Source organism: Ctenocephalides felis, unplaced genomic scaffold (assembly GCF_003426905.1).
Source record: "Ctenocephalides felis isolate EL2017-DRISC unplaced genomic scaffold, ASM342690v1 CF-g0.4_SCAFFOLD_01170, whole genome shotgun sequence".
NCBI classification, from domain to species: Eukaryota; Metazoa; Arthropoda; class Insecta; order Siphonaptera; family Pulicidae; genus Ctenocephalides; species Ctenocephalides felis.
This window is the reverse complement of record NW_020537324.1, coordinates 38738549-38762250: the sequence shown is the minus strand read 5'-3', so window position 1 is coordinate 38762250 and position 23702 is coordinate 38738549. Positions and strand designations below refer to the sequence as shown.

At 29.9% G+C, this 23702-nt stretch overlaps 1 protein-coding gene across 1 annotated transcript; it reads left to right on the top strand.

The window, feature by feature from the left end:
• The first annotated feature begins 16005 nt into the window (after window positions 1–16005).
• LOC113367207 (synaptobrevin homolog YKT6-like) lies at window positions 16006–23396 on the top strand. The gene is made up of 4 exons (XM_026608836.1): window positions 16006–16210; window positions 22003–22152; window positions 22261–22388; window positions 23298–23396. The coding sequence occupies exons 1-4, from the start codon at window positions 16021–16023 to the stop codon at window positions 23394–23396; spliced, it is 567 nt and encodes a 188-aa protein (XP_026464621.1). The 5' UTR covers window positions 16006–16020.
• Window positions 23397–23702: the final 306 nt, after the last annotated feature.

The following is a 23702-nucleotide window of genomic DNA, read 5'->3' as shown; positions in this document are numbered from 1 at the left end:
GAAAATACCATAACATTAGTACAAACGATTTTCAAAAAACTCATGATTTCATAAAAAAATCCATTTAAAAAAAACATTTTCTCATTATAATATCTCTGAAAAAATACGTATAAAAGCATATATATGAAAATTCAAGGTATTTCTCAGACTAATTATTGCTTTTAATTATTTTTTGTTACACAAATATTGATAGAGTTCTAATTGTTTAAAGAGAGCGCGGCTGTCCAACCAGAGTGTCTTTCGAGCCCTTTAACCCTTCGCCGTTTCAAAATAAGAGAAGTTACGGTAAAATTTATGATAGAGAAAGTTGTAGCTCATTTAATCACATTTAAAATAGTATATTACAAGTTATGATAAAATCAGAATTAAAAGAGTTATAATCCAATTAATGCGGTGGGTGGTGACGAAATGCAAATTGTTTTCACTTCTGAACTTTAGATTAAGATTAGCTGGGCATACGCTTTTTTCCTCTTTATTTACAGCAATAATTTTGTCGATAGTAGGTTGAATAGAGCACATGTGAACAAAATTTGACAAATTAATTCACTTCAAATATGAACTTAAGTAATAATGTATATTGAATTATTAGTGTGAAAAATGTAATTTAGATATTAAAATACTAAAAGCAAGTTAAAATATGGTACGAAATTATAAAAATTGTAGGCAACATTATTGAAGCAATTTTTTGGGTAGAAAAATCGAAGGTGATATTGTACCTTGACCGCATGTTATATATTAATTCTTTCTGAATTTGTTATATTTTTTAAAAGATTTCAATTTTCAACACGTGTATCTATGCTATGACAATAAATACATGGTGATAATTTTAGAAAATCAATGTTTTAGCCGTCACTAAACAAAAAATCATTCATTTAAACATCCATATCTACAGGTATGTCTAAAAATATTGTATAATCCTTAAATTCAATAAAATAAATTGAGCTATTGGAAATAAATTTGTTCTATAAATCGCAGTGTATAATTTTTAATATATAATTTTATTGAACATATTTTAATATTTGTTAAAGGGATAATTAAAATGTTAACTGTGGGAATTGAGAATAATCATTTTATTTGAAACAGTACTACATTTAACCTCACTCATATATTGGTGTAAATAGTAACTCGAAGAACAATAATGATTATTTTTAACTGAACGGTATAAATATTAGTATAGGATATTAAAAAAACGTAAAAGTGGGTACAGGACAACGTCTGTCGGGTCATCTAGTATATATATATATATATATATATTTAAGAGTACGCACAGACAATTTTATATCATAATATTTTCAAAGCTACACGCAAATTTGAAAAGGAAAACCCGGCTAATACGGAAGAAAGTAGTTAGTGATCCGGCGAAAAAAATAAAAAAAGTAACAGGATAATATAGTTAAATGTGATTTGACTGTTTAGTATTGCAGTCTAAATTTGATAACAGTGTTTAAAGCAATTGTTTAATATTTGAAATGTGAAACGTGAAATTTGTTCCGACCGGTTCGAAAACTGCGAAAAACGCTGCATACATATTAGCTACCGGCATATTCAATGAAGGAATGGAATCAGTATCGAATTTTATGAAAGCAATATAAATTATAATTTGGACTGAGTACGCATTCATATGCCAAAAAGGGAAATGAGCTGCGCGAGATAATTGCAGATCGTAGAAGCGCGATGAAAGAATAGACAACAGCAGCTTGAGTTATTAATTTCCTAGTTGAAAGAATAGACAACAGCAGCTTGAGTTATTAATTTCCGAATTAGTGGAGAGTCTCTTATACGGCTCTGGAATGGAACCTCGATGTAGGTTGAAAAAAAAATTTACCCCATATAATTTGCTTTCCAAACTTTAAACGCGTTTTTCTCGAAATGGTATTTGCAAAATCGGTGACCGACATAACTCCACAAAGGCGGAACTGATTAGATTCAGATTTTAGCAAGCAATTTAGGCGCATAAGTGCACTTATTTTATTTCTTAATTTGACAATAAGCGCTTGTTCGAAGCATTACTTTTCAGATCATTTGCAGATAGTTTCCAGAATATTTGGAAGCATGTTGATTCGAGCAGGATGTGGTCACATTATAAACTGCACTGCTAGTGAGTAGGCTGACAAAAATGTAATGCTGTATTAACCGATAAAGCTGAATTCATGAGTAAAAAAGACAAAGTTTTTAATTGTTCTTCATATCCAGGATTTTTATCAATATGGACTGAGTTAGACAAATTAATATGGCAGCGCTTTTGCATCCGCCATTTGTTTAAAATTAAAATGGATTACTTTCACTAAGAGACATTATTGAAGCATACCCTGTAGCTAGTATTGGTATACACGTAGAATGAGTATGAAATTATACAGAAAATGAATTTTTTTTAAATTCTACATAATATACCAAAGAACCTTAAAATTTTGGGTAAAAATATTGTTTTTGTATGTTCTATTTTGTTGAACCTACAAACTCTCATTATTGGATAAAAGGAGGACAGTAAATGAAAGAAATGTTAGTTCTATTAGATATATATATATATATATACTAGCTGACCCGACAGACTTCGTCCCGTCAAAAAAAATTGTAATGTGGCAGTGTTTTGTTCCTTCCTTTTTTAAATTCTTTGCAAAAAATTATCCAGAACAGAACCGTCACCCTGGTATTAATGCGGTGTGAATTAAAAATAATTAAATAAATCACTATAAGCATTCAAAAGTAAGCAATTTTAATCATGTAAATCATAATGATAATGATTAACAATGAAACAAGTTGGTTTGGTATTTAGCCTTGAGGCAAGTTACATAAACTTCCCGATATGTTTAAATAATCGACGTAATCATTAAAAAATAAATTAACTTATGAGTGATTATAAGTATTCCGAGTGGATTTATTACACATAATTGAAACGAACGAACACTTTGACTCGGAGTATTTTCTAAGAGTAAATTTTATATAATTGAACCAGTTTTCAGGACTTTAATGGTTTATTATGTTCAAGACCAAGTACTCTATCATTATACCAAGTAAATAGTCTAATTTTAATATTAACAAATCTCAAAAGAACTACTCATTTTCTCAAACTTTGATAAATTTTTAAAATCAAACTATTTATCGTAAGGCCGTAATATTTCAGTAAGTTCTATAAGACCATGGTATATATCACTAAAAAAAATCCATAAAAATCGGCTTAAATTTCTTTTTCAACAGTTAATTACAAGAAAACGGCTCGGTAGACTTTCACCTAAAATTAATCAGTACAATTCCCAACTAATATCTTTCGAACAGTTTTTGATTTTTTAAAATCGGTTCCGTAGGATGAGCTTAAATGTGGACGAAAAGTTTAACACTTTGTTTCAAATTGTAAAGAAACGGCTTGGCAGATCGTTGCACAAAACTGGCAAACGATAGTCCTTACCGAAATACATCAAATGGCTTTTAAATTTTTGAAATCGGTTGAGGCGTTTTTGAGAAAACGTCGATCAAAGATTTCATTTTGACAAATGTCAATAAAACGATACCAATTTTTGCAAACTTTGACGAATTTTTAAAGCTAAACGAGTTGTCGTAGGGCCGTAATATTTTAGTATGACCTAGAAAACTATGGTATCTACCGTCAAAAAAAAAATCATAAAAATCGTCGATTTTTTTTTTTTTAAACTTTATTACAAGAAAACGGCCCGGCCGATTTTTACCAAAAACTAATCAGCACGATTCCCAACCAATATCTATCGAATGGTTTTTGAATTTTCAGAATCGATTCAGAATTGCGGGCTAAAACGTGGACGAAAAATTTTTCACTTTTCTGCAATTTACAAAGAAACGGCCCGGCCGATCGCCGCTCAAAACTCAGAAACGATAGTCCTCATCGAGATACATCGAATGGCTTTTAAATTTTTGAAATCGGTCCAGCCGTTTTGGAGAAAACGTCGATTTACGGCAAAAAATCTGTTCACACACACACACACACATACTTTTTCCAAATTTGGTCTCATTTGATTCAGAATGGCTTGAAACGCCGAGAAAACATAAAATTAGCGAATCGGAGTTTTTGATGAAAACATAAACTTCTCCTTCGGGAAAATAAAAAATAGTTATATTTTCATTGTAGTGCTTTGTGATAAACGATGTTTTTTGTTTGATTGCCTGGCGCATAGACAAACAAATCTGATGGTTTTCCAATACGGAAACAGGCAACATACAATTGACCATGTGAGAAACATAGGTTCTCCAAATTAATGCCACAAACACTTAATGATTGGCCCTGAGACTTGTTTATGGTCGTAGCAAAAGCAAGCCGCACTGGAAACTGTAGTCGTTTAAACTAAAATGGCACATCAGTCGGAATCACCGGGATGCGCGGAATGAGAACATCTTCTCCTTTATACCTTCCTTTCAATATAGTTGCTTCTATCACGTTGTTTATTATATTGCAAAAGCGCGGTTGATTGATATTTCGCAACACTATTATTACCGAAACAACCTTTAATTGAAGATTGTGAGGTGGCAATCCGGGCAAATCCAGCGAGTTCAAAAATTCCGGTGGAGAGTTAACTACATCGTCTTGGTTAGTTGCCGAATCAACTGATTTATATATCTTTGATTCGCCTGTAGTTTGTTCTTGAATTTTGAAATTTAATTCATCTACCTCAATGTTTTTGGCTGCCAATATAGCTCGTTCACTTAACCAATGATGATTTCTGTAATTTTGAGCAACATCTGGAAACACCTTCTAAATGAGTTCTTCTTTTGATTGAGGTAAATGACAAAAATTTTAAGGAAAGTTAATACATCCTGTCAACATGTCAATAGGAAAATTGTCCTTACCAATCTAAATGAGTTGTTTAGAGAATATGTTTTCATATTGGCTTATTTGCAACTCAACACGCATATTCTTAAGTGAAGTACTTTGACATATTTTCACAGATTGGATGACTTTAGGTATGCGTTGAGTTCATCAGCTGGCGTTGATCGTGGAATCCCTGGCGATGTTTGACGAAAATCTCCTGCTAATAAAATCATTGCACCACCAAATCGGTGATTGATGCGTAGATCTTTTAAGATTTTGTCTAAAGCCTCCAAATATTTTTTATGTGCCATCGTGCATTCATCCCAAACGGTCAATTGACATTGCTGCAAAACCTTAGCCATTACAGAGTTCTTCGAGATGTTGCAAGTTGGAGTTTCATTGCTTTGCATATTTAATGGCAATTTTAGTGCTGAATGGGCTGTTCGACCACCTTCGAGCAAAGTTGCGATTCCCGATAAAGCGAGTGCAAGTGCAATTTTATTTTGTGAGCAAATTGTTGCTAATATTAATGAAATCAAAGTTTTTCCTGTACCACCAGGTGCGTCTAAGAAGTAAATCCCCCCAGTTCCATCATTTGTTACTTTCGTAAAAGTATCAAATACATACCTCTGTTGTTCATTCAACAGTGGAAGATTTGTTTCGATTAATTCTTTCAAATTGTTGAGATCATACAGTTTTTCTCTGTGCAACTCTTGGTTAAAAGAAAAATGGTTAAATCATGCATTGGACGATTGGGTGCGGCCACGACTAATTAAATTAATAGTTTGTTTGACATCATGAAGCACATGTCTTCAATTGAAATCAACGCTTCGTTGTAAATTTCTTCACTGATTTGCATATTTGGACTTCCCATTCTATTGCGTATTTGATACAAAATATCATCACACATGTTATCTTTGTACTTGATACACAAATCAATTGGGTTTGATGGAAAGTATGTGGATATGATTATAGAAAACAATGTTCGTATTTGATGAGCGTGTGAAGATATTACAGCATCACTGAGAGTTTGATCCCAGGGAGCGTCATTTCCTAGCAATTGTAAACGTTGACAGGCTTCTCTGTAGGATCCACACAATTCACCATCAACATTTCGTAAATGTTGGAATAATGTTGGGCCACGTACATTGACTAATAGCAGTCGTAAATAAAAACATTCATTATTGCTTGGATGTACTGAATAAATTCGACCAATCGCATCGGTGGAATATACATCTGGGTATCCTGGTACTGGTTTTCCTTTTTTCCGTCGTATACATCTCCTTGAAGATTTATTCCAAGTATAGTATTTTGGCATTTCAGAATATAGCAGTGTTTGTGCAAAATTATCGTTTTGACATGTCTCAAAAAACTTGTTAATGTAGTAGATGGTGGCTGAGCAGCTCTTTGACTTACGTTCTCTGCTGTAAAATACACCCTTTGCTCATTTTCTAAATGCACAGCTAAGTGAATAACAGATGGGTGTCTCTTATGAATTGGAAAAAAAAATATTCGAGAATTGCTTCATTACCACTAACATAGCGGCCCATATCCTAATTTTTTCATGTTCATTTCGGTTGTCATGTTCTTGTGCAGTACGATTAGATCGGTAATTAGCTTGGTTTGTAGCATTTCGTGTTCTTCTACTTAAATTGCCTCGTCTCATAGGAGGCAATATTAAAATATTGTGTCACTTGTAATAACTTTTTATTCATAGGAAGATAACAAAACACTACAAACAAAACAAAAGCACACTCAGTAGAGTATAGCAGAAAATGCAAGAAAATACCACCGGCAAGGGCGGCAAATGGACATTGACATTGATTTTTTTGCGATCCATTTTTATATATAAGATATATATATATAATATATATATATATATATATATATATGAAATGAATAAAACAGCCAATGCGTCGAATGTAAAGAATTTATTTTAATTTTTTATACGTTTCGAGACTAGATGTGTCTCATCATTCAGCTAAAAGAAATTTACATTATAAAGAAAAAGTTTTAAAAAATGAATTTATACTGGAAAAATTAATTGAAAACAACAATTATACACACCAGATCAGGAAAAACCACACTAATTAACACATTTTTCAACACCACAATCACATATTACTACTGTAGGAAAGCAAAAATAATTTAAGAAAAGACCAAAAAAGGTAAAAGTAAAAATGTATGAAACACATATTTTGTTTTTAACCGATAGCATAGCGACACGGTTTGACTTATTTGCGTCGGCAACGAGTAGTACGCTATGCAACGCCAGAACGCGAGCAAGGAACAGTGGGGATATCAGGGGCGTAGTAGAGAGTCAGATTTACAGAAATTAATTATATTTTGATAACTTTCTGAGAGTAAGCAAGAAGAACTGCGTTTGTTCACACAATTTGAATTTAAATAGATAAAACATGATTCGGAAAATTTTCTAAGGTCTACATTTTTTTCTTTATATAAAATTATAGGATGGTCAGTATTAAAAGAGTGTTTGAAATTAATAATGTGCTCAGAAAACATTGTTTTAAATTGTCTAGGGTTTTTTGAATTATAAATATGTTGATTCATTCTTTTGCTAATGTATTGAGAACTTTCACTGATGTAACAACTGTCACAATCTAAACAATTAATTTTATAAACGGCATCGGTGATTCTGTCAGACGGAGATTTTGATTTTAAAGTAGAAAACAGAGAACTGAGTGTGTTATCAAAAGTAAAAACTAAAAGCACACCTTTAACAGAAAAAAGTTTTTTTAAAAAATAAGAAAAGCTACCCAAATAAGGTAAACAAATAATGCTTTTATATTTGCTAAATAAAGAAGAAGAATTTGAATCAGCGGTAAAATATTTTTGAACAACGGATGTGACATTATTATTATCAATATTGGTAACGTTTAAATATTTTAACCTATTCATAATTATATTATTGATTAAATGTAAAGGATAAGAGTTATTTGTGAGAATGGAGCGGACTAAAACCAAGTTTTTATTCCAAAAAGTTTTATTGCTTAAAAGAATAGCTCTATCAATGAGAGAAATGATGATAGAAATTTTTACGGAACGAGAATGAAACGATAAGTAATTAATGTATCTACCAGAAGAAGTTGGTTTCTGAAACCAATCAGTTAAAATATAATTGTTTTGGTTTCTAATAAGTTTAATGTCTAAAAAACTAATGGAATTGTCATCTTCAAACTCACAAGTAAACTTTAAATGATTGTTAAAAGAATTAAAGGCATCAAGAGTGGAGGAGATGGAATTATTTTCTAAACACAAGAGAACGTCATCAACATATCTAAAGTAAAAGAAAGGTTGAACAGGAAGTTTGGGTAAAACAAAATTTTCAAGTAACTGTAAAGTTAAATCTGCCAAAGGGGGACTAATGCTAGAGCCCATAGGCATACCAAAAATCTGAGCAAAAAATTTATTGTCAAAACAAAAATATGTATTATTGAATATGAAATTTAAAATGTATTTAAACCAAAATAAATTGATAGTTGTATGTGGTTTGATGTCATTCCAACGATACGAAATGGCATCCAACGCAAGATCCCATGAAACGTTAGTAAACAACGAAACGACATCAAAGCTAACCAAAGAAAAGTCAGACGGTATACTTAAGTTGTTTAAAAAATTTGCCAAAATAAAAGAGTTTGAGACATTAGATTTTGATAAAATGGTGACCTTAGAGAGGATAGAACTTAAATATTTAGTTAAATTACTTAACGGTGAGTTTATGTCAGCAACTATAGGTTTTAACGGTAAATCTGCTTTGTGGATTTTTGGAAGGCAATATAATTTAGGAAAGTCTGGATGAAAAACCTCAAGAAAAAAACCTAAAGATTTGGATATTTGTTTTTTTTTGGATTAAATTTGTGATAAGTTTATGAGTTTTTCTGTTTATGTAATCGGTAGGGTCATTAGTTAAAGGTTTGTATGTAAGTGTGTCATTTAAAAGTGCTTCGGTTTTTGAGAGATAATCAGACTTATTCATAATCACTGTAAGGTTTCCCTTATCAGCTCTGGTAACTATGATGTCAGGATTTTCTCTCAAGAACTTTTTGCATAATTTTAAATCTCTGGCAATTTCTAAATGTAAAGGATTGGAATTGGTATTTAATTTTTTTTTAATAAAAGATAAAAAATTATTGCAACAAGTTAATCTTAATTTTGATTCCTTTTCTGGATCTTTCATTTTACAAATACCCAACTCTAGATTGCTAAGGATCTTTATAAAATTGAAATGTTTTTTGGAAGGGGGGAGAGAGAATTTAGGACCGAGGGCAAAAATATATTTTAAATGTTGGGGAATGGTTTTATTAGAAACGTTCTTAAGCTATTTGTCTATCAAATCGTCTTTAATAAGAGGGACCGAGTGTTTATTATGTGAAATTAAAAGTTTTTCAAATTTATTTTTGTGGGACTGTTTGAGACTGGAGAAAATTCTATCAAATTTTAATTTTTCAAATTCAAAGAAATTATTCAAAATGAACGGCTCTAAAATGGAAGATAAAACATTTACTAAATTGTTTATGTTAGAGATGAGAGAAGAAATAAGAGAAAAAGTATGTTTTATTTCGCATGACATAGCTTCAAAGCTGACGCTTGTCAACTTTTTCTTTAAAGATGACGAAGTTAAATGATTAAATTTATTGAGAAAATTGTTTGAATCAAAGAATTTCGGAATTATTTTGAACTTCCTACAGCGTAACAGAAAATTGCGTCTATTAATTGTATTTGCCAATTTTAAATTTAGAGAAGAAAAATTAACTAACTTTAACCTGATGTGGTGTCTATAGTGTTTCTAAATAATGTTATAAAAAGAAGACGATCCATCTTGAAATTGGCATCTAGTAGAGTAACTTGTAGTATTCAAAGTCCCAATATATCTTGATGGAGACCATGGTTCAGCAGAAGGACGGCGGTATGACTTGAAATTTGAATTCCCATTGTAAAGATTTGTAAAAAGTTCTTGAGTAGGATCCATAGAAGAAAATGTAGGTAAATCATAAAATTTTGAAAAAATATTTTCCTTTAAAGGCCTAGGAGTGATATCTTGAGGATTTTTTGTTCGACGTTGAAACATATTGAAATGAATAAAACAGCCAATGCGTCGAATGTAAAGAATTTATTTTAATTTTTTATACATTTTGAGACTAGATGTGTCTCATCATTCAGCTAAAAGAAATTTACATTATAAAGAAAAAGTTTTAAAAAATGAATTTATATTGGAAAAATTAATTGAAAACAACAATTATACACACCAGATCAGGAAAAACCACACTAATTAACACATTTTTCAACACCACAATCACATATTACTACTGTAGGAAAGCAAAAATAATTTAAGAAAAGACCAAAAAAGGTAAAAGTAAAAATGTATGAAACACATATTTTGTTTTTAACCGATAGCATAGCGACACGGTTTGACTTATTTGCGTCGGCAACGAGTAGTACGCTATGCAACGCCAGAACGCGAGCAAGGAACAGTGGGGATATCAGGGGCGTAGTAGAGAGTCAGATTTACAGAAATTAATTATATTTTGATAACTTTCTGAGAGTAAGCAAGAAGAACTGCGTTTGTTCACACAATTTGAATTTAAATAGATAAAACATGATTCGGAAAATTTTCTAAGGTCTACATTTTTTTCTTTATATAAAATTATAGGATGGTCAGTATTAAAAGAGTGTTTGAAATTAATAATGTGCTCAGAAAACATTGTTTTAAATTGTCTAGGGTTTTTTGAATTATAAATATGTTGATTCATTCTTTTGCTAATGTATTGAGAACTTTCACCGATGTAACAACTGTCACAATCTAAACAATTAATTTTATAAACGGCATCGGTGATTCTGTCAGACGGAGATTTTGATTTTAAAGTAGAAAACAGGGTACTGAGTGTGTTATCAAAAGTAATCTAATGTCTCAAACTCTTTTATTTTGACAAAATTTTTAAACAACTTAAGTATACCGTCTGACTTTTCTTTGGTTATAGCTTTGATGTCGTTTCGTTGTTTACTAACGTTCCATGGGATCTTGCGTTGGATGCCATTTCGGATCGTTGGAATGACATCAAACCACATACAACTATCAATTTATTTTGGTTTAAATACATTTTAAATTTCATATTCAATAATACATATTTTTGTTTTGACAATACATTTTTTGCTCAGATTTTTGGTATGCCTATGGGCTCTAGCATTAATCCCCCTTTGGCAGATTTAACTTTACAGTTACTTAAAAATTTTGTTTCACCCAAACTTCCCGTTCAACCTTTCTTCTACTTTAGATATGTTGATGACGTTCTCTTGTGTTTAGAAAATAATTCCATCTCCTCCACTCTTGATGCCTTTAATTCTTTTAACAATCATTTAAAGTTTACTTGTGAGTTTGAAGATGACAATTCCATTAGTTTTTTAGACATTAAACTTATTAGAAACCAAAACAATTATATTTTAACTGATTGGTTTCAGAAACCAACTTCTTCTGGTAGATACATTAATTACTTATCGTTTCATTCTCGTTCCGTAAAAATTTCTATCATCATTTCTCTCATTGGTAGAGCTATTCTTTTAAGCAATAAAACTTTTTGGAATAAAAACTTGGATTTAGTCCGCTCCATTCTCACAAATAACTCTTATCCTATACATTTAATCAATAATATAATTAAAAATAGGTTAGAATATTTAAACGTTTCCAATATTGATAATAATAATGTCACATCCGTTGTTCAAAAATATTTTACCGCTGATTCAAATTCTTCTTCTCTATTTAGCAAATATAAAGGCATTATTTGTTTACCTTATTTAGGGAGCTTTTCTTATTTTTTAAAAACTTTTTTCGGTTGAAGGTTTTCTTTTAGTTTTTACTTTTGATAACACACTCAGTACCCTGTTTTCTACTTTTAAATCAAAATCTCCGTCTGACAGAATCACCGATGCCGTTTATAAAATTAATTGTTTAGATTGTGACAGTTGTTACATCGGTGAAAGTTCTCAATACATTAGCAAAAGAATGAATCAACATATTTATAATTCAAAAAACCCTAGACAATTTAAAACAATGTTTTCTGAGCACATTATTAATTTCAAACACTCTTTTAATACTGACCATCCTATAATTTTATATAAAGAAAAAAATGTAGACCTTAGAAGATTTTCTGAATCATGTTTTATCTATTTAAATTCAAATTGTGTGAACAAACGCAGTTCTTCTTGCTTACTCTCAGAAAGTTGTCAAAATATAATTAATTTCTGTAAATCTGACTCTCTACTACGCCCCTGATATCCCCACTGTTCCTTGCTCGCGTTCTGGCGTTACATAGCGTACTACTCGTCGCCGACGCAAATAAGTCAAACCGTGTCGCTATGCTATCGGTTAAAAACAAAATATGTATTTCATACATTTTTACTTTTACCTTTTTTGGTCTTTTCTTAAATTATTTTTGCTTTCCTACAGTAGTAATATGTGATTGTGGTGTTGAAAAATGTGTTAATTAGTGTGGTTTTTCCTGATCTGGTGTGTATAATTGTTGTTTTCAATTAATTTTTCCAATATAAATTCATTTTTTAAAACTTTTTCTTTATAATGTAAATTTCTTTTAGCTGAATGATGAGACACATCTAGTCTCGAAACGTATAAAAATTAAAATAAATTCTTTACATTCGACGCATTGGCTGTTTTATTCATTTCAATATGTTTCAACGTCGAACAAAAAATCCTCAATATATATATATATATATATATATATATATATATATATATGTATGTATCATAACTCTAGACTTGTATAATAATATTAACTGTATATTAATTTTATATGTAATACATAAATTGAAAGCTTTTGGAAATCAATGTACCTAAATAATTTGAAAGCATTGAGTGCGTATAATTTTATTTGAAAAACATTGAGTGCATATAATTTTTAACAGGTAGATAATATTAAATTCAAACAAATAGTTACCAATCTATGAAGGAGACCTTCTCTATCAATAATAGTAAATACTACTCAAAATAAAACAGTTCCAGTATTGGTATACATTTTGAGAAACTTTTCTTCCTTGCATATACTGATACAATAGCTTCCTAAAATTATAGTTTATTTGCAATCAATAAAACAAAACATACCTGCAGGTGACGAAACAATACTTTCCTACTTTTAAGTAACTGATATTTGTTTGAATATGGTGGCGAATAACATAAATATTTTAATTATGACTACATACCTCACTGAATTTATCTAACAAAGCAATTTATTTCTTCGTTAATTTTCTATCGAAATTATAAAAAAATCATTTTCTTATTCAAACGCTTTCTTTACTTAATATATGCACATGATTGATGACACAGATATGACGCATTATTATTAGAAATAGATAAAACCTGCGATCATAAGAAGCAATAACCATCTTTAGGATCTTTAACAAGCACATAAGTTTGAATAAAACCTATCAAAATACGAAATAAAACCTGTCAAACGCCATATTGTTTGGGCCGCCAGTCGCACTTTTTGGCCACCATGAGAAGTCACGGCGTGTTCACTGACATTTTTATGGACTTGCCCGTTGTCTATTGATACAAGTTAAATGATCTTATAAACACCGAAAGGTCCAGATTGCATTGTCAAAAAACAAACTAAAAGAAAATACATTGGTTACTACCATAGATAAACAAGTATAAATTTTACTGCTAATTTATTAGAAAATTTGAGCCAGGTATCAAGCCAGATGTTAATGTCAACACCGTCGACATGAGAAAGAGCCTTTTTTGATATTTAACTCCTGAAAAACGCTTCAACTATTCACAATTGAACATATTTATGTTATCTTTTCAGATGAAAGTACTGCTGTAAATTATTGTGATACAGCAACAACTTCATGTCAATTACAAAATAATGAGGTTGTATTGAATAATCATCAACCATCACATGCTAACATGACAAAGTATTGATCTTTAACTAATACTATATACTTAAAGTATTGAGAATTGATCCGAATAATAAATACCAAACAAGAGATAGAAGTTACTAGAACTCTCTTCATGCGCTCAAAAGTTAACTTAAAATCCCAGGAAGAACAATTCAATAAGATCATAAATTTATATTGCAATCAAAAAAGAGGAACATATTCAAAAATGAAGAATAAAATTTATGCCTAAGATATTCTTGAAAATTAACTCTGTTTATATTCATCTTGGTGCTCAATCAAATAATGATTAAGTTACATTAAATCTATGTATAGTCTCTATCTGAAAACCTTTTATGCACGTTACGTTAATCTGCTTTAAAATGTTGAACGAAATATCATTATCATCATTATTACAAAGAAAAAGAAATCATTGTGTTCTCATAACAGTAACTGTCAAAAATTCAAGAAAGTTATATGCAAACACATTTGCCAATTTAATTAAAGGATAAAATCAAAATTACTTTCATTTGAAAAGCATATCAACAGCATACTAAAATGAATTACTATATGAGGATGTCACTTAAAAACTATTTTGCTGTTATCCTGTAAATTATTGTACAATTCATGATCTATATACTTCTCGACATCTGTTAAACGTATTATCACCAATAATAAACAGAAATAAACTGTATTTCTACAATTGCTAAAGCATTCAACTTCATTATTTATTACTATAAATTTATTAAAAAAAACACATTCATGAAACAATCACAAAAAAATGAACATTGCGTACAGTTCAAGTATCAACTATTCGATTTGAAATTTTTTGAAAAAGACAAGAGCATGATCAGCAAAAAAACTTTTCCTACCATTTGCCAGTTCCTGAAAACCAACAATATGATCCTTTTTACAGTCGTAAAATAATGCAGATGATAATGATATTTCATCAAACATCAGAATACAGTTTTTGCTATTCACATATTTTTTCTGTGCCATAGCTGAACCCAATGTTTGGAAAAGGGTCTCATTAATACCACTATACAAAGGAATTGCTGAGAGCAACTTTCTCAAGTTTGAGGAGCAGGCAAAACAAATATTTTTCTCCAACAATAATAACCTCTTGGATAAATTTTATGCAGAGATAAAGCAAGAATTTTATCATTAAGTGTATATTTTCTTCCTTTTGGCTTCTTTGTATGTTATCTTAGTTGACTTAATATAAAATTACTAGCCCTCTTATTTAATGTTGCTGGGAGATAAGCAAAATTTTCAGCACATTTGAGACTTTCTTGTAACTTCTGCCTCAATATATTTTTTGTATATTTATCCTTCTGACTTCTTTACTCAACACATTTGTTATATGGTATAAATTTTGTTTTTTTCATATCAGGTCTCTGCACGGCTTATATCTTGAGTTAAGAACCTCTGCTGAAAAAAAAATATCTAGAATCATTTGCTACGAACATAATTTGCAGTATGAAAAACTTTAAATAACACACCTTTCAGGGACGGTTTTCCTTTGCCAGAATAATACAAAAAAGTGTTATAAAACGAATAATTTTTCAATAACATACCTTCCAGAAAGAGATTTAGTATGACGGATGTCTTGTATTAAAATTACTAGCATAGATACTGTTAAATGTTTCAGTTATTAAGCTATAATAAAAAATTATATCAGAAGCGCTAATAATAGATGCGAGTATTTTGTTGTGTGCATATTAATGAAACTTATTTATCCAGTTCTCATCACCAGTTCTCAACCCGGGCTCCAGCTAATTCACTAATCATTTTACATTTTACGTCATTTTCAGCAGGAAATACGTGCATTTTTGCATATTTGTTGGTGTTTCTGCATTGTTGTACACCGCACTTTGACGTGATATTTGTTATAAACTTTTAACAAATTTTAATAAATTTAATGTTATACCGCCATATTAGATTCTAGAAGCCTGTTTTGTAGCGCTACCAGCGCTCCTATCGAGGGAGACGGAACTAAACACAAGATTACAGATGTTTGTTCGGAGATTACCGGCCATGATTCTAATATTGTCTGTGTCTAGGCTTTTATCTTTGTTCAACGCGTTGCTGTCATGCTGTCATCGCGACTAACTTCATTAGGTCAGAATCAGAACACAGAATGACATTAGTCTGGTCTTTGCTATTGACTTCAGTTTGATTACTTTTGTCAATTTGACATTTTTAGAATGTTACTATTAGTAAATGAAATATCGTCAACATATTATTAGGCATATTGTGATTGAAATTAATTTAGTCGTAGATTTAGTAGTAAATTTAGTTAATTAGTCGCTTTAATATTTCAATAATAATATAATAAAATGGTTAAATTATATTCGGCCAGTATTCTTTACAAAGGCTCCACAAGTGTCTCCCTACTTAAATCAGTATATGAATTACAGAGCTTCAGTTTTTTTCAAAGAGGATCTGTTCAAGAGTTTCTAGGGTTTGTCAGTCAAACTATTGTGGAACGTACACAAGCAGCGGCTAGGCAGTCAGTGAAAGAAAATGGCACGTAATTGTGAATATTGTATTATAGTCTATAAATATATATATATATATATATATATATATATATATATATATATATATATATATATATGATGAATAATATATATACACCTATCACCCGCTTTACACGAAAAATTCACATTTTTATAGTAAAACCTTGCTAAACGAAAATCACTATAGAAACCTCTTTTTGTCAGTTTTTAATATAATAAATAACAAACACATTGAACGATAAATAAATATTAATATAATTGATATCAAACCATTTAATAATTTATAAAAATATTAATTTATTCCAATGATGAAAGTAATATAAATAAAATCTATTTTGAATATTTTCTTTATAAATAGAAATTAAAATTCCCGCTGATTACGATAAATAAGACTTAACATTCTATTTTCATTCAAATTTAATCACTGTCACTTGAAACAAACTAGCTTATATACTCTCAACATTTAATTTTGATCATAAAACGGGGAGTTTCCAACTGATCTACTTATTATACTACTAAAATGAATAGACTAAAGTAAATACAAAATTAATATACTTCATTAAAAAAAATTCTATTCTCATTAATATACTTTGTTAAAAAAATTCTATTCTCAAAAACCGTGTAAAATGTATAAAACAAGTACCTACCATATAAAATGGGGTTAGGTGTATATATATATATATATATATATATATATATATACATATAATATATATATATACAGTGGACCCCCGGTAGTCCGACAATCATTTTGCAGGGCAGTGTCAAACTATCGAATTTGTCGGATTGTAGAGAACTTCCTAAGACCCCTTATAGTCCAATTTTTTTACAAAATAGTACCTTGTAATCCGACAAATTGTAGATCCAATGATGATTCTTTATAATAAATACATATAATGTACTCTGAAGTACAAATCATACTTTATTATGTATATATGTCAAATTTAGTAAATTCACAATAGAGAGCTTACTATATAAAGTTTTATTATAAAATTAACGTCATTAATGCTATAAAACTCACAAGAAATATGCAATAACTTTACGTTAGGAAATAATTTTGTACAAACAAATGTACATACATACATACATACTAAAATAATCAAAAACTATGAATCAACTACATATGTATGCAATTTAAGAAGCATGCCAATATTCATCAATGTCGGATTACAAGGGGTGCCTGACTAGACAGGGGCCGGATTACTGGGGGTCCACTGTATAGTATATAGTAAACTATATATATATATATATATATATATATATATATATATATATATATATATAGTTTGCAGCCAATTCGTTGTATCAAAAAAGATAAATTGATTCAATTCTTTATTTATCTTATTAATTCTTCAATATGTATACATACTGATGATTCTTGACGTATGTCATCATGAAATACTGTTGTTTTAATTCAAATAATTGGGTGCAAATATATCAAATATGTTTGAAACTCGAAAAACAATCATCATGTACATATACATATATATAACATATACATATATATATATATATATATATATATATATATATATATATATTGTGATATGAGTGAAACGAATAAAAAATGTTAAATATAAACAACACAACACTCAGATTTTTACATACACTTTATTTAATAATTACAGACGTTTCGAGAACATGGTATGGTATCATGGTAATCATGGTATTTGATAATCCCCAAATTTTATTCCATGAAAAAGTTATTAGTTCAGACTAACAATAGCGTAAATCTGAGAATTGACCATAACTGACACAAATAATTCACACAACACTTATTTAAACGTCATATATATCAATAATTTATAATATTTTTGTTTACCATTTGTTTAAAAAATGTTTTCAAATATTCACATGTTTAGTACTGTGTTAAGCATTGTATGGACAATTGGTGTTTTTTGTTTGTTAAAAACTAAATATAATTTGAATAAAAAATTAAATAATGTATTAGTAAATAATTTTTACTGCTTTGAAATTACCCTGAAGATGAGGCATACCATGGTCTCGAAAGGTCTATAATTATTAAATAAAGTGTGTGTAAAAATCTGAGTTGTGTTGTTCATATTTAACATTTAATATTTATTAACTTCCCAAAGGAGAAGCAGAAAAGCAGAAAAGTGAAAAATTTTTCGTCCACGTGTTAGCCCGTAATTTTGAATCGATTATGAAAATTCAAAAACCGTTCGAAAGATAATGATTGGGAATCGTACTGATTAGTTTTTAGTTTGCAAAAATTGGTATCGTTTTTTTGGCATTTGTCAAAATTAGACCTTTCATCGACGTTTTCTCAAAAACGCCTGAACCGATTTCAGAAATTTAAAAGCCATTTGATGTATCTCGATGAGGACTAGGGAATGCAATATCGGTTTACCGGTATACCGAATTACCGGTAAACCGCCTAATTTTTCGGCGGTATTTATACCGGTAATTAACTTAAAAATACCGGTATTTTCGATATTTTTACATGGCGCTTGTGGATACATGTTACATATGTACATGTTTGAAATCCGATAATCGCTGACAAGAAATATCACTTCACGCTGTTGTGTTATATAAACATGTGTCAAAATATTATCTCGACTCGTCATTAAACTGAATATTTATTGCTTTTCAAAGGGCTTCATATCGTATTTCAATAAATAGAACGGACTAATCAATAATGATGTTATTTTATCTTATATAAAAATGCAACGGATTTTTAAAGTGACATGGGCTTACTAGTGGGTGATACATACTAATCATAATTATCGAAAGTATTTTTATTAAAAAAAACAGATTGTAATATAATCCTAAATATTAAAAAAAAAAAATTAAATATTTTTCACCTACAAAGTGTAGCATTTTGAGGATAGTATAGGATCACTATATTGTTTTAAATAAAGTTTCGTATATTAATTATCGTATTTTCGTATAGTAAGTATCGAAATAACTTCTTGTGTAAAATATTGATTTTGATAAAAAGTACTCAATAGTCAATATTGAGTAGTATTATTACTTTTGTTACAGTTATTTTATCAACGATTATTTTTTCAGCACTCGATATCGATAATTGGTATCGACTCTTCTAGCACTAGTTATATAGAAACCCGGAGAAACACTATTTTTTTAGTGTATTTACTTATAAATTTATTCGGGGAATTGCTATTTTCTTTAGGCATTAATTCGGGGAATTATTTTTTCTTTGTGGAAGTTACTGGAGTGACAATTGAAATATGTATCGTCTAATACAACTCCACAGGCCATTTGTTCATTGCAAAGTGTTTTGTCAATACGTAGATACAAATTTAGGTCGAAAGTTGTTTAGTTATATTAATTTAGTGAAATAATTGTTTTAGAATAGAAATTAGTAGTTCAGTGCAAAGTTATTTTTCAACACGTAGATACAATTTTGGAGTGAAGTTTGATAAATTTGTGCTTGTGCAAAATTATAAATTGACTAAAATAATTATTTGAGAATATTTTTTTTTTAATTCAGTGCGGAGTGTTTTTCCAATAAGTAAAGTTTTAATTAATTTTTTGGAAAGTTTGTTTACTTCGTGCTTGTGGAAAATTACAAATTTAGATCGAAAGTTGTTTAGTTATATTAATTTAGGGAAATAATTGTTTTAGAATAGAAATTAGTAGTTCAGTGCAAAGTTATTTTTCAACACGTAGATACAATTTTGGAGTGAAGTTTGATAAATTTGTGCTTGTGCAAAATTATAAATTGACTGAAAAAATTATTTGAGAATATTTTTTTTTATTTCAGTGCGGAGTGTTTTTCCAATAAGTAAAGTTTTAAGTAATTTTAGGAAAGTTTGTTTACTTCGTGCTTGTGGAAAATTATTAATTTTAAAACAATTGTTTTTGAATCAAAAGTATGAATTTAGAAACCAATATATTTCAAGAACATAAGAAAGGGAACGAGGTGAATTCTGTGTAGCATTATTATTTAGTTACCAAACAAGGACAAGTAGCAAAATGTAAAAAATGTACAAAAGAAATTAAATGTCAGGGAGGATCCACAAGTGGTCTTCACGCGCACTTGAAACGACATAGCATAATTTTAAAAACTAAAAGGGAGGAAATAGCAGATAATGAAAGTGATGCGGGTTGTTCTAGTCCAAAGCTACCGAAAACATTAAATTATTATTTTCAAAATCAGAAGAGGAAACAGCTATGTGAAATTTTGGCTCGTATGGTTGCGCGTGATGGACTACCATATAGAATTTTTTGCACATCGGAGGATATAAGAAAAGGGTTACAAGCAAGGGGATATACTGACTTACCTAAATCAGCTCCAAAATAAAAAATATGGTCACTGAATACAGCAAGAAAATAAAAACAGAAGTCATTAAAGAAATTACTGGTCTAAAATCGAGTGGTAAACGGTTTAGCTTAACATTCGATGAATGGACTTCGGTTCGAAATCGAAGGTATTTGAATATAAATGTACATTCTACTGGAGGACTAATATGGAACATTGGACTAGCCCGCTTACATGGAAAAGTGCCAACTGAAAAGTGTTTAGAGATTTTAAAAACAAAGTTACAAGAATTTAATCTCAATGATATTGTGTGTATATCGACAGATGGTGCGGCAGTTATGGTAAAACTCGGTCATTTGAGTGTGGGGATCAAGCAGGCTAGTCATGATTGTAAAAAAACAATTAGACTTGTCATTTATATTTTTAATATCAGTAATATTTTATAATGATTAAAATTTATATATTTTTATACGATGGGAGTTTATTCTATCATATCCAGTACTACACCCATATATATATATATATATATATATATATATATATATATATATATACAGTACAGGCCAAAAGTTTCCGGACACATGAAAAAAATCTCATTTTCTGAGTTTTTAGCTATATTTTTCATATAAAAATAATTTTATTCAAGTTGGTTTTGTACATTCTACGTAGTATTAATGTTTAGTGACTGATTTGTAACCAATTTGTGAGAAATGATAGACTAATTAGCAATGAAAATGTTAAAATGCCACTGCAGTCGATTTTCCTGAATATGACCACCCTTTGATATTTTGATATGAAATAATGGAGTGGCCTGTTGTAGGACGAGCTTAAACGCCACGTGAAGGATTTGCATCCAACCAGCCTCCCTGCCCTGTGGAATTGCTTTAACGAGTCCTGGAAGAACATACCTGCGCAAACATTGCAAAAACTCGTCGAAAGATTACCAAAAATATGCGCTGCAGTGATCAAAGCAATGGGTGGTCATATTCAGGAAAAACGACTGCAGTGACATTTTAACATTTTCATTGCTAATTAGTTTATCATTTCTCAAAAATTGGTTACAAATCAGTCACTAAATATTCATACTACGTAGAATGTACAAAACTAACTTGAATAAAATTATTTTTATATGAAAAATATAGCTAAAAACTCAGAAAATGAGATTTTTTTCATGTGTCCGGAAACTTTTGGCCTGTACTGTATATATATATATATATATATATATATATATATACGTGTATATCATAATTAAATGTTTAAAACCATATGCCCTCCATGATACATTTACAAAATCTAAAAGTCGCGTGACTATTTAATTGTAACTATGTAATATGTTTATATTACAAACTTTAATTTATTATTTTTATTTATTCATTGATATAACTATAAATTACACGAAAATTTTGATCAATAGTCTTGGCTCAGTTTTAAATGCCAATTTACAGGATTGTCATCTTTTAACTATTGAATATTTGCTTGTAAATAATAAGACCCTTGCCTTAAATTACTATGACATGCTATAATAATATTTTTGATCTATTTTTTTAATTTAGAATATACATGCCATGTATATGTAAGAGGTGATGGTTTAGCAGGTGTTGTTGTATCAGATCATGAGTATCCGAGTCGCGTGGCACATACAATGATCACTAAAATACTTGATGAGTTTGCGGGAAAAATTTCTCCGGAATCGTGGCAAAAAGGTTTGAGCAAAAAATTAGCTTACTTTTAATTTTTAACTTATTTTAAAACAAATATTTTATTGATAGAAAATTTTAATATACTTAAATATATATTGCTTCTTCTGTAAGGTCCTGAGGCTTGTTCCATATATCCCGTTAATGTTCTGGCAGCACATCTAACACATTGGCAGAATCCAAAGGAGGCAGATGCTATGACTAGAATTCAGGAAGATTTGGATGAAACCAAAATAATACTTGTAAGTTTTCTATGGTTGACTTCTAACTATATATTTGTATATATATATATATATATATATATATATATATATATATATATATATATGATAAAGTTGTTCTTGGGGATTCATCCAATAATTAAAACGATTTTATTGTAGAAAAATGTTTTTATTGTAATATCATATGTTTTGGGTCAAAATTTAACCCATCTTCATTGCATACAAATAAATTAAAGAGAAAAACACAAAATACACAAAAAGATATGAACACCAATTAATATAACATCAAGTTATATGACAATTTTTAATAAATAATAAATTAAACAAAATAAAAACTAGTTGGTATTGCTATTTTGCCTTGAGGCAAGTTACATGAACTTCCCGATATGTGTAAATAATCGACTTAATCAATAAAAAATAAATTAATTAACGAGTGATTAGAAGTATTCCGAGTGGATTTATTACACATAATTAAAAACGAACGAACACGTTAACTCGGAGTATTTTCTAAAAGCAAATTTTCACAAATCAATATTATAATCGAACCAGTTTTCGTAGGACGTTAATGGTGTAGTATGTTAATTAAAACCAAGTAATATCGTTGTACCAGTATATCATCTAATTTTAATTTTAACAAACGTCAACAAAACTACTCATTTTCTCAAACTTTGAATTTTTAAAATTAAACTACTTGTCGTAAGGCCATAATATTTTAGTAAGTTATGTGGATATCTTCCACATATATTTCCACTTGAATAAATCAAATATTATTATATAATATTAGATAAATTTACATTGAAATTATAATTTATTATTTTCATCTTCTGGCTGGCTACTCTCCGTGGTCCCAGGTCAGTAGTTGTTGATTCCTTGAATGGTTGAGATGAAAGAGAATTAGTCTGTGTTGCGCTATGCGTTAAATACCCTCAGCAACAAGGAGTGGGGATGCCTAAAGGGTATATTGTGGTGCCATCTGGTGCAACGGAGGCATGTCCCACAAGCGGTGACACAATTGAAGTTGAGGTATAAACTTGTGATGCCATCAGTTGTCAAACCTCTTATATAGATTGTTCCCACATGAGCCCCCCGCGGAGACTGGAGGTCATGGTATTCGAAAATGAACTTTTCGGCCTGATCGAGTGAAATAGTTGTTCTTTGCTTTGGTGATGATTGGTTGGTCTACTGGATCTGCGATGATGTAGGCTGGTTTGATGCGATCGATGGACACCCGTGTACTGCCTTTCTGAGTTCGTTTGGTTACTGTTTTATCATCTCTCTTGAAAACTATGTATGGACTTTGATATGGTTGTTGGAGTGACTTCCTGATAGTATCGT